Here is an 18,597-nt window from a genome sequence, read left to right on the forward strand (position 1 = left end):
AGAAAACACTTTTTTTTTCTTTCACCCACTTCTCCAAAAAGTCCAAACCAGACAAGACAAAAGTTTGGTGAAGAACTCACATTTTAAAAAGTCCCTTCTGTTGGTGCTGTTCGTCCTAATGTCCCCTGGTTCTGGATTGTCCTGTCCGTTGGTGCTGTTCCTCCTAAAGTCCCCTGGTTCTGGATTGTCCTGTCCGTTGGTGCTGTTCCTCCTAATGTCCCCTGGTTCTGGATTGTCCTGACTGTTGGTGCTGTCCCCTGGTCCTGAAGACTGTGGAACACCTGCAAACATACCCACACACAAAACCACAGCCACACACACACTCACAGCCACATACGCAAAGCCTAAACACACACACACACGCACACGCACACACACACACACACACACACACACACACACACACACACACACACACACACACACACACACACACACACACACACACACACACACACACACACATTTGAAATATTTATTCATGTCCACATAAACAGAAGTACAAGAATGCCTTGTACAAATGACATAAACACTGCCAGTGCAGCCAGATAATGGGAAAACAGAAAAAAGCTTTCAACTGTCAGCTGTTAATTAGCGTTTTTATGTAAAAGAATGTCGCCATGGTTACGGCTGCCCAGCTGTGGGATGGCCCCGCGAGCTATGGGATGGCTCCCAGGTTGCCAGATCATGTGAGCATATCCCCCCACGGGTATGGTCTAGTTATATATAATGTATGAGTGTTGAGATGATTTATAATCCCCATTTTTCTGCCAATTTTTGGACAGAATTAGAGTAAGTCCACTTCTCCAGACACCACTACTAATCAGCATGGACTCACGTTTTGATGGAGTCTCTGTTGGATGTGAAACTTCCAATTGAAGCATGACTTCATCAGGAGGACTTCCAGCTAGCTCCCCATCCTCCCCATCTCCTCCAGATGGTCGACACACTGCAGACAAAACAAATAATGACAAGATACTGAAAAGCTGGCAGATTTATAGTGTTTTATCATTTTGATAGTGACAGGCCTATGTATGTATGTGTACATGTATTATGTATTTATATATATATTTTCATTGTCAATAAAGAACAACCTAAACTGAGGTTACATTGTAATCTAGAAAACATTTAGTGAATTCACAACCATCTACTACACAACTACACAACTCAAACCTCTACCAAAGTGGTCTTGCTAGTAATTTCAGTATTAATTTAACATTAGTTAATAATTAAATTGATGTGACTTTATTTTGGAGTCCAAAGATCTAGTAACTAACTATTGAATAAACATGAATTAACTTGTAGTTAATTATTACATTGATTTGACTTTACTTTGGAGTCCAAACTGGCTGGGAGGGGGGGGGGGGGGTCAGGTTGAGAACCACTGAATTAACCTGCAAAAGCAACATTGCAGAGAGTACATGAAAGGTACCTGTCCCTGTAGAATGGTCTCCCATCCTGTAGACGTTGGGTTTCACTGAAACCCTGTTCCACACCTTGCTCTCCGCTCGCTCCTGATAGGAGTGACACAAGCCGTCCTCAAAGTCACAGTTTGCTACTGACTGGTCCACTGTAGGTTCTGGAACAAAGAACACAACCCTAGTCATAATAAGCGAAAAAAAGAGCAAACATTCGGTAAAAGATGTACTGATATGATAGTGACCATGGTACTGACAGTATCATGGTCAGTATCATGGTCAATATCATGATCAATATCATGGTCAGTATCATGGTCAGTATCATGGTCAGTATCATGGTCAATATCATGGTCAGTATCATGGTCAATATCATGGTCAATATCATGGTCAGTAGCCTATCATGGTCAGTATCATGACATGATACTGACATTGGTTCTGTATCAGTATCAGTCAGCTGATACATAGGCATGACTGCCTATGAATTTCACAGGCCTGGCAACCCGGCCTGAAGGGGATCTGCCTGTTGTGCACAGCAGCACAACGGGTCCAAAGCATCCGATTCCACAGCATGTTAAGCTGCTCAAACCTACTATTTGCGACGTTCAATTGATGTTGTCCAATACAAATTGAAAATCTTAACCACAGACAACTGGTGTCAAAAAACATATTGAAAGGACATAGTGCTTAGGAGAAAACAGTGAAATCAAAAAGGGCATCAAAGCCACTGTGCCCGTGGGGCATGTATTTTTTAGAGGGGCACGCGACCAAACAGAGGGGCAACGAGAGCCATGGCCGCCGTGGCCGCCATGAAATTCCTGGTCTTATGTAAGACCAAATCTTACATAACCACTAGCATCCCTATGGGTGCAACATCCGCCCAGATCCACAAGCTCAACGCGTGGCTCTGTGGTGCGCTGTGAGCTTGTAGATCGTCTATTTTTGCCAAAGAAACTTGGAGGGGAACAAAGTGCAGACCGAGTACAGCGAGCCAAAGGTCAAGTTTACACATTAACAACAAACACAAATTTACACAACACTGATGAGTGCTGTCAAACAAGTCTACGAAGCTATCTATGAAATCTACGAAAAAGGTTTAATCTGCAACACAGCTTTATACAATATGTAGTGGGGGTCCCTGCTTCATCTCTAATATGTGGGGTCCCTGCTTCATCTCTCAGCTAAGGGGTTCTTGTTTTGACAAACTAGTTTTTCTTCTTCTTTTGTTGGTATAAAATATAACAATGTAGAAATAATCAACACAAACAGACCTTACAGGATCTTTAATGAGCCGTGTGTCCTGGAACACTGCCAGCTGCTTGTGTTGTACAATGTAACACCGTGCATGTGTTTGGTTTCCTGCTAATTCAATTCAATTTTATTATAGTTTCGAATCACAACAAGTTGTTTCAAGACTTTACAGATAGAGCCCCCACTTTGTCCCACCCTGAACAAGACGTTTTGTTAAAAACTCCCCCTGTAAGAAACACAGTATTTACCTTTCACACGTCCTGATGAATCCACCGTCCTCCTCTGTAGAAAAGTTCATGTAAATGTAATGGTTGAGCCAGTGGCGCAGCCAGGGATGAATTAGTAGGTACTGTAGGCCTGGCACAATGTGGGTGGGCAGTGGGCACAGTTTGTGCCCACCCACTATCTGCACATGATTTAGCAGCACAATGAATTTGTATTGGTTGAGTAGATAATAGACAGGTTGTCATCTCCATCAGTAAGAAATTGACACCCACTGCCCAATTTAGCAGCTTAACAGTGTGAATTTGAATGCAGAGATTGCTGTCCACATTATGTTTTGTTATTTTAGTTGAAAAAAAATAAATATATATATATATATATATATATATACGCACGCACGCACGCACGCACGCACGCACGCACGCACGCACGCACGCACGCACGCACGCACGCACGCACGCACACACACACACACACACACACACACACACACACACACACACACACACACACACACACACACACACACACACACACACACACACACACACACACACACACACACACACACACACACACACACACACACACACACACACACACACACACACACACACACACACACACACACACACACACACCCGTGGCTACACCCCTGGGTTGAGCAGTTGAAGAGCAGTCACACTGCGTCAAGAAGAAACTGGAACTCTGTTATATCCTAGCGGAAACGAGGCACTCGGCGGGGAGACAGACAGACAGACAGACAGACAGACAGACAGACAGAGAGCTCATCAAGCTAGATTAATATCCACACAAACAGCTGATCATGTCTACAAACGTTAATGTGTCAGTAGAAAAGAATGTACATGAAAAAAACAACAACAACAACAACAACACTTAGGTCACTAGTAGGGACTGTGATAAGCAGGCCCGGACCCAATTGGCGCCATAGGCAAGCTTTCTCAGACGCCATACATTCCTTTATAATGTATTTTAAGTCCATGTGTCTTGCCAGTTTACACTCAATGGCAGGTTATTGCCTCTGTGTGGATTACAGTAGCTTTAAGATAGCCTACATTTTTCCTCTGTGTAAAAGAAAAGGTCATGAATTGACAATAGATAAGATAAGATAAGATAAACCTTTATTGCAGATGGTAAGTATACCATAAGTAATAAAGAAAGTAGTTTCATGAATGTGTGGGAAATGAGTCCTTTCCACCAATAGATGGCAGCGTAGGTCTGCTAAAAGACAGGTTACGGCCTCCACCATCCTGCAAAACTGGCACACTGGCAGTGCCACAGAATAGTATAGGCATTATTTTAAAAATCCTGGGGAAAATTGCAACAGAAACTCTTTCAACTGTAATAACATATTGTTGTCCTAAGAAATCCCAGTGGTGGAAAGTATTGAAACATGCTAAAATAGGTGATGTCAAAATGTCCCATTGACACCCATGTTAAAAATCAATTTAAGCATGCTGACTTGTCTAATTTCCACACAAAAGGTTCAGTACTGTCCACAAGCAACCAGAAACTGTGTTGGTTGCAGTACAGAGCTTGTTTTAAAAAGAAAATCTTAACCCTTCGAGTGTCATTTCTGTATGTTATGCATTTTATGCATTGTTATGCACTCTGTTTCACTGAAACAGTTGAAATGGTTTCTGTTGCAATTTGTTCTAGGTTCAGCACTTTTTATCCATAGAATGCCTTATACAAGAAGCATGGAAGATGCAATTGAGAACAAAATACAGAACAAAATACCGAATCATAACATACTGTATAACGGTAATTGCATTCACTATTTGCATCGTTACGGAGTCGGCCGGTGACCTGTCTAGTATGTTATGATTTAAAATACAAACCACAAACCATTTTCAAATGTATTCCCTTTGACTTTATTGGAAAAGAAATACAGACGGTATGCTGCTGCATAAATCTGTGTACCGTTTGCCATGCTTTCCTCATAAAAAAAACAGTCACCTGGATCGAAACATTTATCATTGTCTGTCACGTGTGCCATCTCCATGAAACTTAAAACCCTGTATACATTGTTGACCAGGGTCCCCCAGGGGTCTGTAGTTGGCCTCCTAATTTTTGATCTCTCCACGACTAATCTCTTAGCTGATCTACAAGCTCACAACATTGTAGATCAGTTATTTTCACCCAAGGTTCACCTATTATGTCAAATCCACACATACGGCCCTATTCTGGGCGCCGTCTTACCCATTATCCCTAAACTTCTTTGCCATTTGTTACTATTTTGAAAAACATTTTCAAATAGTTGAAACAGCAAATCTACAAGCTCACAATGTGTCGATGCACAAAACCTTTTCAGATGGATGTGTCCATGCGGCCAAATAGATATCATTTAGGGGGTCTTTGGCACGAAAAAGTTGAGAACTACTGATTTAGAAGACAATTAAAAACAAGGCTCCCTAATAACTCCAGACTCTGTGGACATCCTGCATGGCGGCTCTCTGATGTAACGATAAAGCTGGACAGAAATCCGTTGTCAAGTTGAAAATCAGAGGGAATTGTGAAATAAGGCGACAGCCAACCTTGCCAACTTGGGTCAGTGTAGCTTCGCGAGCTTCGCTAAACTCGACCCCTTCTGCATTGAACCTCCCTGCTGGCCACAAGGTTTGGGACTTGGACTGTGGCAAAATAAATCTTTAAATCTAGAACCAAACATTGCATGCAGATCAGCTTTTTTTGGAGCGCGACAGTGCACGCAACAAAGTGCATCAAAAGCCCTTAATAATAATTATCTTGAAAGGGAAGTGGACTGCTTTGAAAACAGGCGGAGAGAGAAACATTGCAATCCTTGTTGTGCACCGTCATCCAATGCAATTGCATTAACCTCGTAATGTAATCAGAAAAAGCTGCGCGTATAAAAACTGAACATAATTGTATTCTTGGCATTTTTGTTTTGTGTTTCTTATACAAGCTCTGACACAGCAGAAAGGCAAAAAAAAGAAAATGGTGGCGTGTTGTGAAAAGTCCTGGTTGAAAAAAGAAGCGTCGCTCAGTCGCTGAGTAAGTTGTCGCAGTAGATTTCAACACACATACTTTGTTTACGTTGTAGGCTACCCCACACGGCAACTCCTGCACTCACACATACAATAATAAAACAAATACATTCTGCACGGCCTCAGTATTCAATCTCGTTGAAGTTTTCTGAGAAGCCAGAGTATGGAACAACATCACCCGGTTCTGAGGATAGAGAGAAATAAAATGAGCAGGATTTTCTTTCTTTTTTTCTTTCTTTCTTTCTTTCTTTCTTTCTTTCTTTCTTTCTTTCTTTCTTTCTTGAGTGAACACCAGTGGTGGAAAAAGTACGTTTTACTTAAGTAAAATGATCAATAAAGCAATATAGAAATACTCTGTTACCAGTAAAAGTCCGGAATAAAAAATGTACTTGAGTAAAAGTACAAAAGTATTGGTATCAAAATGTACTTTAAGTACCAAAAGTAGAAAGTACTGACTATGCATTTCAAGTTTTCAAATGTATGAAAAATCTTTAGAAAATAGCAGATCTACAAGCTCACAATGCGTCACATCGCGACACATTGTTAAATAATTGGAAATACTCCAGTAAAGTCGTACCTAAAAATTGTACTTAAGTACAGTACTTGAGTAAATGTACTTAGTTACTTTACACCACACAAAGTACTGCATCACTATCTGTACTATGAGGTAGGGGCTACAAACATCCGTACTATGTATACAGTAGGATCAATGTGTTTTGGTTTTGTTTTAAACGTGGCTTGTACAGAAGTAAAGTACGGTATTCACCTTTACATGGACCTCTTTTCAGCAAAATATCATCAATAGCGATATCACTTCTTAACGTTGGGCCTCGAATCGCTTCAAATATAATCTGAAACAGACAAAAATGTTCATATGAAACTGAGTATATTTGATCTATCAATAGCATTTCAGATCTAGAAGTAAGCATAAGCATCTATACAATTAGTTTAAAAAAAAGTGCGTTTTGTCTAAATGCTGAGGATTTAAATCGTAAATTCGGGTCCCAGATAAACAATAAAATCGAATTTGTTTGTTGTCCAATGCATTGGTTCTCCAAGTGGGGTCCGGAGACCCCCAGGGGTCCTTGGGGGGGTCCGCGCGGCCAAATAATAAAACCACTGCGGCATACCTGATGTCTGACGGTCTGATGTGTTGTCCACAGTGTTAATTTTGACGACTAATACTATGACAAAAAAACGTTTGTGACTCCCTTTTTTCACTGATGAAGACTAAATAAAAACTAAGCTATAATGACTAAAACTACGACTAGATATATTAACAATTTCGTCAACAAAACAAAACTAGACGAAATTGTTAGGAGAAGAGATCCAGTGGAACTAACACATTTTAGCAGATCTACAAGCTCACAACGCGTCGTGCTGCGATGCGTATTTTCGGCAACTAAGGCTTTATGACACCATCATGGCCCGCCAAAATAATTTTCTTTTTTCTTTTTTTTAAATCCCAAGATTTTTCCATCCGGTGCCAATTGCCTATGTAATCCTGGGTGCTACTCTCCCTCTGCCAACCTGGGACCTGGGGAGAGCCCAGAACTGAGCTCATGCCTCCTTCAATCCATGAGGAGCTACTGTAGCAAGCCGCTTCTTATGACCTGACAGGGGGGAGTTTCCCCGGTAAGACGTAGCACGTTGAAGGAACACGTTATTCCAACCAGTTCCTTTCCCCTCAATCAGGCGCCCTGACTGACCAGGGGGAGGCAGTATAGAGACCAGGATTACTGCATGTGAAAATACATTTTAGTCGTCTAAATACATTTTAGTTGTCTAAATCAACTGATTTAGTTTAAATCAAAATGCGTTGTCAAAATGAACACTGGTAACACCGTGGGAGTTCTGTACCTGATGTCTGACGGTACATGTGTAGTCCACCGTGGCCCGCATCCAGCCTACGCTCTGCTCGCCACGGCGCCTCCACAGCAACGTGTCCTTCTTCTCCTGGTGGGGCTGGCGCAGGAGCACGCTCAGAATGCCCGAGCCCGAGCCGTACATCTGGTAGTGGAACGCCAGACACTGGGGGTCCCGGGACCCCCGGTGGTCCGACGACAGGAGCCGCGCCTTGTGACCCGGACGCATCAGAGACGCCTCGATGTACATGAAGTGACCTGCAGGGGCCACAAGTACACCGTGTGAGACACGAGGGGCCTGGTGGGGCCATTTCTGGCTCAAGAATCTAACTCCACTTAGGGAGGGAATTTCTTCAAATTGTGCACGAATGCCCACTTGGACTCTAGGATATTAAAATGTTAAGAATGTTTTGACCAAAAATGAACAATATAATGTCACACACAACTTACATTTAAACAAAAATACACTTAACACCTTTTATTAAACTACATAAAAACATAGTCCTATGTTGCTCTGATAAGAGCAATGGTCCCCGAAGTATGGCCATTTGAAGTGGTCAACACGGCTATAAGGATAATTCCTTTAACAGACCCGTTCATGAAAGTCCTTGCGGTCTTGTTTCCAATGAGGGCCTGTGAGCAATTAGGGGTTAAGAGTCTTGCTCAGGGGCAAAGTTCATTTCATCGACACATTTGCTGGCCTGGTCTGGAATCGTACCTGGGGCAACCAGGGCCTCTGGCTCCCTAGGCGGACTCACTAACCATTCAGCTATGGCCCCCCGCTATAACACTGCTGTTGAGCAGTGATCCACTTGCAGCACACAGGTCCACTGTCATACCTGTGCGACCTTGTGTTCGGGAGTTAGAGTGTGTGGGTGAAGATTCAAGGCAGATGTCCAAAACTGTTACTTTTCAGGATTCAAATTCAAAAACAGCAAAAGTGGCAGATCTACAAGCTCAAAACGCATCGCTTCGCGCCACGTTTAGAACGTGCGGATCTGCTACTTTTGATGCTTTCCTGTGACGCTGTACTATAATGATCAAGTAGGGCATTCATTTACGAAAAAACACAAAAAGTTAAAACATGGAGATAAGAGGTTCCGCCCGACAGTGACAATATAATTACGGAGATCCAAGGAAGCTAATGAATGTTTGACTCACCCACCCCTGTGGTGTGGTCCCCTCTAGGGCCAGTGTAGGAGGTGGGCGTCTGTCCTCGAACCCGCAGCCAGTCGGCGTCATCCCGCTCCTTCTCCTGAACGAAGCCACACACGCCTTGCTCAAAGGTACACTGGCCTTGCAGGGAGGCTCGAGACGCTGCAATCAAACACGCAACCCCCATCAAAACCCTATACCGTACCGTGCCCATTGTGGGCATACATGTAATGGTGGGTGAAAATCAGTGGTGTAATGTAGCTAAGTACATTTACTCAAGTACTGTACTAATTTTGAGGTATTTTGTGGAGTATTTCCAATTTTCAGTACTTTTACTTCTACTCCATCTACATCTCTGAGGAAAATATTGCACTTTTACTCTGCTACAATTATTTGAAAACTTTAGTTACTAGTTACTTTGTAGATTTAGAATTGTATTACTAAACATACATTAACCACTTAAGCTCTATATATTTCGGCTATTTTCAAAAGATTCGTATACATTTTGAAAACCTGAAATGGGACATTCTGCACAACGAGTACAAATGTGGATACTTTTTCCACCACTGGTGAAAATAGACAAACATCTGGTGAAAATATGCAAACCTTTTGGCACAAATAGGTGAGCATGTAACGTAACGTCTTACCGGCGGTAAGCTGGCAGTCTCCCAAGGTGACAGTGATGTCATCTATGGCTACGAGGCCACAGTCCCAGAAGTTCTTGCATATACTGACAAACACCACCTGCAAGACACGCATGCAAGACACGCACGCACACACGCACACACTTATTTTTATTTTTTTGCACTTTTTGCTACAACTCCTACAGCAAGGTAAACACTGTCTCATCAAATTCATAGAGACAGTGTACTGCCTGAGTAATCTAGGATCATACTATACTGTAGGTAAACCAATAACCTTATCATCAGTATAATCAGTGGTGGAAAGTAACTAAGAACATTTACTCAAGTACTGTACTTAAGTACAGTGAGGTATTTTTTACTTTACTGGAGTATTTCCAATTTTCAGTACTTTTACAGTACTTCTACTCCACTACATCTCAGAGGCAAATATTGTACTTTTACTCCACCACAATTATTTGAAAACTTTTAGTTACTAGTTACTTTGTAGGTTTTGATTATTATTACAAAACATACATTAACCACTTTGGCGACGCATTGTGAGCTTGTAGATCTGCTATTTTCAAAAGATTTTTTATAAATGTTATACTTGAAAACGTGTGAAATGGGACATTCTGCATAATGAGTACCTTCTACTTTTGGTACTTAAAGTACATTTTGATACCAATACTTTAGAACTTCACTGGTAGAGCCGTAAAAAAATCTTCTCTTATGGGGGTCCCCATGGCATATCTTTTCAAATGTGGGTATCAATTTGGGGGTCCTTGACACATGAAAAAGTGTTGAGAATCACTGCAATACAGTACCTTGGTGGGCATGGGCTTGGTGTAGGTGATGTCCACCTCCGTCCACACGTCTCTGGTGCTGTCGGCCAGGCTCCACACCTTCTCCTGGGCCACGTTGTTCTCGTCGTAGATGTACAGGACCAGAGCGTTGTCCACCTTTCTGAAGCCGTGCAGCAGGTAGTAGAACCTCAGGCAGTACTTGTGGTTTCCCGGCAGGAAGGGTCCGTGGAGACGGCCCACGTAGCCCGGTTTGGACGCGAAGCGGGTGTTGGCCAGCAGGAACGAGCCTGGAGTCAGAGGGAAGGAGGAAGAAACGGGTTTGAACTGGAGGGATCAATGGCGACTAGTCTCGGCCTATTTGAAAACGTTCATCTACCGTATAATGACATGCCCAAAATAGGGATTTTCACTTTCAACCGGATTGAAAAAAAAAAAAAATGAAAAAAAAAACGTGGTATCATTTTGTGTTGTATAAGTCAACTTAACCACTTAAAGGGATACTTCACCCAAAAAAATACTTTTTTCTATCGATTAGTCACCCCATGGAGACTTCAATTCATGGATATTTTTTTATTTTTGTCACATTCCTAAGCCAATAACTTCATGACCAGCGGACCGGTAGGCAGTGGCTCCGGTAGGGGACACAAAGGAGACTCTTTGCCGGTCATCAAATTATTGAACTATCCCTTTAACAGTACGTTGTTGACTTGGATCTATTATTTGTCCCCTCCTTTTTTCCCGCTCTTAACCAAAAAATAACGATCTACAAGCACAACGTGTTGTGAGCTGGTAGATCTGCTAGTTTCACCGAAACTAGCACTTTAAATGAAGCTACGATGCACTCCATCATTTACAGTAGTGTTAAATGAATGAGAGAGTGTGAGTTATGCAGGGCTGCAGTTTGAGCAGAGTAAAAGCACTTTGTTCTGCTTTGATATACAACACTGGCCTGCACTTGACAGTGAAATGCTGTCTACTCTGTATCTTGCACCATCAGCCGCGGGATCTCGGTGCACGCCACCGGCACGCAACCAAGTATCAGCTGGAGGAAAAAGTTAAAGTGTCAATAAGTAGAAGTACTCCGTTACAAGTGAAAGTTCGGAATGCTAAATTTACTTGAGAAAAAGTACAAAAGTATTGGTATCAAAATGTACTGAAAGTACCAAAAGTAGAAAGAACTCTATTTTCAAATGGCCAAAATGTATATAGGGCTGAAGTGATTCATGTATGTTTTGTAATAATAATTAAAATCTACAACTTAACTAAACTAAAGTTTTCAAACAATAGCAGTGGAGTAAAAGCACATTAAGTACCTCAAAATTGTACTTAAGTACAGTACTTGAGTAAATGCACTTAGTTACTTTACCACACTGCCAAGTGCCACCACCAACCAATCAGATATTAGACCCTTATGTACAATTTGTACAAGCTAACACACTGTTTCTCAACATCAGGTCTGGGGACCAGCAATGGGTCCAAATGGACCCATACAGGTCTGTAACTCTGATAGTGTACACACAGAATCAAATATACATACAGTACTGTAAAGGGTCCATTTGGTTCCATTTGTACACTCTCAGGGTTAACTACAGTGTAGATTGGGGTCCCAGAGATTACAAAAAAAAATGAATGAAATGGAGGTCTGTGGTTCCAGGGGTCACCAGCTAAATTTGTTAATACAGCGTCACAATAATGTTAACCACTTTATCCATATTTTATACAAAATAGCAAGCCCAATAGACCCCTTATCAGACAACGTCACACTGATAAGAACCAGGCGCAGGCCGGCACCAAATGAACCCCACCGCTCATAAGATGCAATGTTAAAGTGGTCACTGCGCTCACATGTAAAAATGCATCCCATCAAACTTTCAGATGCTGTTTTTCTCCCAGTATGGAGGAAGTATGCTTGTGATCTCTCGCTCTTGAAATATATAATCACTTTCTGTTGTATGTAAACAATAATAATTTCAAAGCAGTTGTCCCCCAAACTCCACCTACAGTGACTGTCATAAGAACGAAGGGAGCGCTCTGTGATCATGGCACCAGAGCCCCTAGATATAGAAACCTAGATACCTCATTGGCCGCTGCAGTTCGTTGGAGCGACCTGTATCGCGGCCGCCATATTAGAGGGGGCACGCTGTCACTCAAAGTGACTACTAGTACTGGCCAATCACAACGCGTCGACTACTGGCCAATCACAGCACGTTTTTTCCGGGACTTGTCAGAATCTAGGAGATAATTAAGTGATTCCCCGCGATCTATTCCAAATTTCTGTTTGTGTGCAGAGAATAGAAGACCTCCAAGCTCACAACGGTCGCATCCGCGACACGGTTGTGAGCTTGTATGTCAGCTATTCTCAGCGCGCAATACCGTTGCGCGATGAAGTACATATGTCTCGCTAAGGCGCGCATCACTAGCCAACAACACACAAGAGGAGGTTGAATGAACTGAATCCAGCGCTCCCCAAAACAACAGGTTTGGGGATCTGTTGGGAATTGATTACATGAAACAGTCACCTGTGCGTCCATGTGAGTCTCAATGTTGGTAAACAAATAATTGGTCAATACAAGCTCACCTGTACATCTGCTATTTTTGAACATGTCACAAGAACGTGTCTGGAAAATGTTTTTTTTTTTTTAAAGTTTTTTAAATCATTTATTTTGAGATTTTTCAATGTAACATTTAGACAAGACTACAACAGATTTGTTTTTTTGGGGGGTCCTTGAAATTAAACAGGTTGAGAACCACTGAGTTAACATGCAAAAGCAACATTGCAGAGTGTACATGAAAGGTGAAAGGTCACCTGTCCCCGTAGAATGGTCTCCCATCCTGTAGACGTTGGGTTTCACTGAAACCCTGTTCCACACCTTGCTCTCCGCTCGCTCCTGGTAGTAGCGACACAAGCCGTCTTCAAAGTCACAGTTTGCTACAGACGGGTCCACTGTAGGCTCTGGAAGAAAGAACAACACACTGTAAGCGAAAAAAGGCAAACAATCGGTAAATAATATACTGACATGATAGTGACTGTGATACTGACATGATACTGACCTGATACTGACACGATACTGACACGATACTGACATAATACTGACCATGATACTGACATGATACTGACCTGATACTGACATGATACTGACCATGATACTGAGCATGATACTGACATGATACTGACACGATACTGACCATAATACTGACACGATACTGACCATGATACTGACCATGACACCGACACGATACTGACCATGATACTGACCATGATACTGACCATGACACCGACACGATACTGACATGATACTGACCATGATACCGACACGATACTGACCATGATACTGACCATGATACTGACACGATACTGACCATGATACTGACCATGATACTGACATGATACTGACACGATACTAACATGATACTGACAATGATACTGAACATGACACTGACCATGATACTGACATAATACTGACATGATACTGACCATGACACTGACATGATACTAACCATACTGACATGATACTAACCATGATGCTGACCATGATACTGACCATGATACTGACCAAGGCTTCACAGAGGTGAGTCATTGATAGAAAAAAGTCATTTTGGGGCATGAAGTACTCCTTTAAGCGGCTGACTCAGGGAGTGAGCAGCATTCAATTAACGCCATCAGATTAACACACATCTCATAGTCAAGGTGGATTAGCTCACTGGGTCAATATGAGCAACTGAACACATGACTGATAACTGAAGACTGGACGATAACACGGGCTATGTTGCTCTGTGTGTGTGTGTGTGTGTGTGTGTGTGTGTGTGTGTGTGTGTGTGTGTGTGTGTGTGTGTGTGTGCGTGCGTGCGTGCGTGCGTCAGTCTGGGCGTGATGCCTGGTCTATCTAGGCCGGCGATTCCCAACCTGGTGGGCCATGAGGATATAATTGGTAAACACTAAGATGCTAATGATAATATAACATTGAAGGGATAGTTCACCCAAAACATATGTTCCTATAAATTACACACATGAATTCAAGGCTTCATGGAGATTTTTTTGTTTTTGCCTGAGCCAATAATTTGATCTCAATGGAGACTCTTTGTGTCTCCTACCGGAGACTCTGCTGGTCATCAAATTATTGGCTTATAGTAGCAGTGCGACAACAACTAAAACATCTCCATGAATTCAAGGCTCCATGGGTTGTGTAATCAATAGAAAACAAGTCATTTTGGGGCTGAACTATCCCTTTAAAAATAATAAAAACAATTATGTAAATAAGAATGTCATAGTATTACTACTTTTTCATTGTGATGCTGACAGGAACTTAAAGTATACCACGTTAGTTAGCCAGAACCCAATGGATTGATTGATCATTATACAACAGGTAGTTCCGACCAAGCAATCTGATTGGTTGAAATAGCTTTCAAGCCGTGCTTCAAACCAGCATCATAGCACGGGCCGAATCACATTAATAAATCACTCCGCACTGCAGTCCGTGCCTGCTTAGACCATATATGGCACAGCTGTGCTGTGACGTCACGCTGTCCCACGGTACGAAAACAAACAGAGAGTATCCTGACCCACCGCTGCCACCGGAGAACAAACAGCTACGCAAAATGGACTATGTTGTTATTATTACTCTCCGCAGGAGAGTATTGTTTTCACTTTCTAAATATGACACACCGATTGGTCAAGCCTCACGTGACACGTGACAATACGGTGAAATACTGTATAAATACATGGCGTCACTTTGACAGTGTCTTTGCCACTGTCAAAGTGAGGTAAGACAGGAACCATCACGAAATGCCTGCATGGCTGATACATAATTGGCAGATAGGACAGATAGGACACTTATATAGACAGGAGGGATATGACACTTACACAGACGGATAGGACACTTACAGTACACAGACAGGACGGATAGGACACTTATACAGACAGGACGGATAGGACACTTATACAGACAGGACGGATAGGACACTTATACAGACAGGACGGATAGAACACTTACACAGACAGGACGGATAGGACACTTACATAGACAGGAGGGATATGACACTTACACAGACAGGACGGATAGGACACTTACAGTATACAGACAGGACGGATAGGACACTTACAGTATACAGACAAGACGGATAGGACACTTTTACAGACAGGAGGGATAGGACACTTACACAGACAGGAGGGATAGGACACTTACATAGACAGGACGGATAGGACACTTATACAGACAAGACGGATAGGACACTTATATAGACGGATAGGACACTTATACAGACAGGACGGATCGGACACTTATACAGACAGGATGGATAGGACAGTTAGAACATAAGAATTAGAACATTCCCAACATTCCCAACACAAGTCTGGTAAGAGTGAGGTAAGACAGGAACAATCACGAAATGGTTGAGAAATGGCGGATACTGTAACAATTGGATAGGACACTTACACAGACAGGACGGATAGGACACTTACACAGACAGGACGGATAGGACACTTACATAGACAGGACGGATAGGACACTTATACAGACAGGAGGGATAGGACACTTATACAGACAGGACGGATAGGACACTTATACAGACAGGACGGATAGGACACTTATACAGATAGAACATTCCCAACATTCCCAACAGCGGAGAGTTGTGCTCCGAGGAGCACTTTTTCTAGTTAATTTTGATTCGTACGAAGGTATCGCACGGTGAAAATAGCCGATCTACAAGCTCACAACGCGTCGCGTTGTGAGCTTGTAGATCGGCTATTTTCACCGTGTGATACCTTCGTACGACGGAGCATATAGCCTACTGGAATCAGCTGTGTTGTGCCAAAGCTGTGTTGTGCTGCTACAGGGACTATTTTGTCTCAGTCAAATAAACTCTTCTCTTTACAGGGAAACATAATAGCGAAACATTTTTATTATGAATTGCCCCACAATATGAATACATTTGGATGTGTTTTGTTGGTAACTGTTGTATAATCGCAATATTACACTCGAGGGTGTGCTTTACCTTACATTATTGGCACTTCAGTGATGCTGGTGGAACTCGGCTGCGCCTCGTTCCTGACCGCATCACTGGCGTGACAATAATGACGGTAAAGCACACCCTCTCGTGTAATATTGCTTAATTAAAATGTACATGCTCTGGGCGCCGATGGCCTGGTGGACCACTTATTAACTCTAATGCAGCCTGGGTTACGGGTTCAATTCCCGAGCCCGACAACCTTTGCTGCGTGTCACTCCACGTCTCTCTCTCTCTCCCCATTTCCTGTCACTTGCCAGTTGCCACTCTTACTATCCAAATAAAAGCAGGAAAGCCGCAAAAAATAAACAGGCTTGGCCTCGGCTGCCGTGTTAAGGGGTCAGATGGGTGGGCCCACTTTTGAGATTGTCAAGTGGGGCGCTGACCCAGAAAAGGCTGGGAACCACTGATCTAGGTCAGTGGTTCTCAACCTTTTCAGGCCGTGACCCCCCCCCAAAAGAATCATATTTGAACTGGGGACCCCCCGCCCTGATAAGCACTTGGAATGTAGGAGTTGAGGCATTACATTTAGATGGACTCGGTTCCACAGATAAATATTGTATATTGAGCTTGTAGATCGGCTATTTATTTATTTCTTGCCTTTTGTGTATGTTAGACCAGTTTTTGTTTAATGCAGTAATGGTCTTCTTTTAATTCTTCTTTTTAGGTATTAAAAAGATCTTAAAAGCCCTTAAATTGTCACTTCACTGTCATCTGGGGGCCCCCGGCCCACATCACTGATTCACTGAATCACTGATCCAGGCTCTACCACAGTAACACCTGTGGACAGAACACATGCCGAGTTCACAGAGTTTCTCCCTGGAATGTTACCTGGCAAAACAACAGGTCAGGAACAAATCAGTCCTGCTCTCAAGTACAGCCTGACCGATATTTATATGTAGGCCACTGGGGCTTATTCACACAGGCAGCTTTTATGAAGAAGAAAGCGCTGCCTAGGGCAGCGGTTCGAAAAATGTTTCATGTCAAGGACCCCCAAAATGATACATATTTGGCTGCGGACCCCCATCTCATGTTTTGTGACAGTGACCCCCAGAAGCAAAGATTTGAGTTAAATTTGTTCACTTTAATAATATATATATTCAAAGATTTGCAAAAAAAATCATGATTTTTCCAAAATAGCAGATCTACAAGTTCATAGCGCGGCACTCTGTGCCGCGCTATTAGCTTGTATATCTGCTATTTTTAATAGCCAAAGTATACCATATAGTTAAAGTGGTTAAAATGATTGTGACGCTATATTAACACATTTTGCTGCGGACCCCCTGGTACCCCCCCCCAAGGACCCCTGAAGGTCCCCGGACCCCAATTTGAGAACCAATGATACAGGCCACTGGGGCTTATTCACACAGGCAGCTTTTATGAAGAAGAAAGCGCTGCCTAGGGCACCTTTTTCATCTGAAAATGGAATAAATAAATACATAAGAAGTAGGGGAGAGCGGAGGCTATCGCACGGTCGAATGGAACAGACTTCAGTAGAACTGGAACTTACAGAATATTTAACCCCTTAAAACTGGGAAAGCTTCTGTTTCTTTTTAGATTTTAGCTAAATAGCAACATAAGTTTTTCAAAACATTTAGAACAGTGATTCTCAAATAGCAGATGTACAAGCTCGCAGCACGGCACGAGCTTGTACGTATACTATTTTTTTTACATTTTTTAAAAATCTTAAAAGTGTTTGAAAAATCTTGAATAATTTTGAATTGTTTAACATAAATCTTTTCTTCTGGGGGGGGTCCCTGGTACAAAACATTTTCAGATAAGGGGGTCCGCGGCCCAAATACATCATTTGGGGGTCCTTGGCATGGAAATGTTGAAAACTATACTGATTTAGAGGGCATTTGTAGAATTGGACTCAGGGTTTTAATGGGTTCAAACAAAGTTTTAAACTAAAACAAAAGAAAGTTTTAAACTAGCGGGTGTAGATGTGACAGTAATCAAGATTGAGAAGCTGTATGGCATCTTTATCACCTAAAACGTATCAGTCTTTTATAGATTCCAGTTCCTGCAATGACGCAGCCTATAATAAAGTTCAATTTGATATTTGAAAAATGCAGCTGCCCCCTCACCTGTCTCTGAGTGACAGAACTCTGGAGAGAAGGAGATGTCATCGACTGCTACGTATCCTCCTCTGGCACTGTTAAACGCTACCTCATACACAAGCTGTGAACACACGCACACACGCACACACGCACACACACACACACACACAC

The 18,597-nt window shown here is 42.4% G+C and overlaps 1 protein-coding gene across 1 annotated transcript in view; it reads right to left on the reverse strand.

Annotated features, from left to right (window-relative positions):
- Positions 1–4,875: 4,875 nt before the first annotated feature.
- Positions 4,876–18,597, reverse strand: part of mamdc2a (MAM domain containing 2a) — a 39,182-nt gene continuing 25,460 nt past the window's right edge. The window contains exons 7-14 of the mRNA XM_084056075.1: positions 18,454–18,547; positions 13,170–13,316; positions 10,385–10,650; positions 9,585–9,681; positions 8,944–9,099; positions 7,778–8,040; positions 6,684–6,768; positions 4,876–6,101 (exon numbers count right to left, since the gene is read on the reverse strand). Coding sequence (XP_083912201.1) covers positions 6,040–6,101; positions 6,684–6,768; positions 7,778–8,040; positions 8,944–9,099; positions 9,585–9,681; positions 10,385–10,650; positions 13,170–13,316; positions 18,454–18,547 — 1,170 coding nt within the window. The 3' untranslated portion in view covers positions 4,876–6,039. The remainder of the gene's footprint in view (positions 6,102–6,683; positions 6,769–7,777; positions 8,041–8,943; positions 9,100–9,584; positions 9,682–10,384; positions 10,651–13,169; positions 13,317–18,453; positions 18,548–18,597) is intronic.

The sequence above is a fragment of the Gymnoscopelus microlampas genome (assembly GCF_963454915.1).
Source record: "Gymnoscopelus microlampas genome assembly, chromosome: 4".
Lineage (NCBI taxonomy): Eukaryota > Metazoa > Chordata > Actinopteri > Myctophiformes > Myctophidae > Gymnoscopelus > Gymnoscopelus microlampas.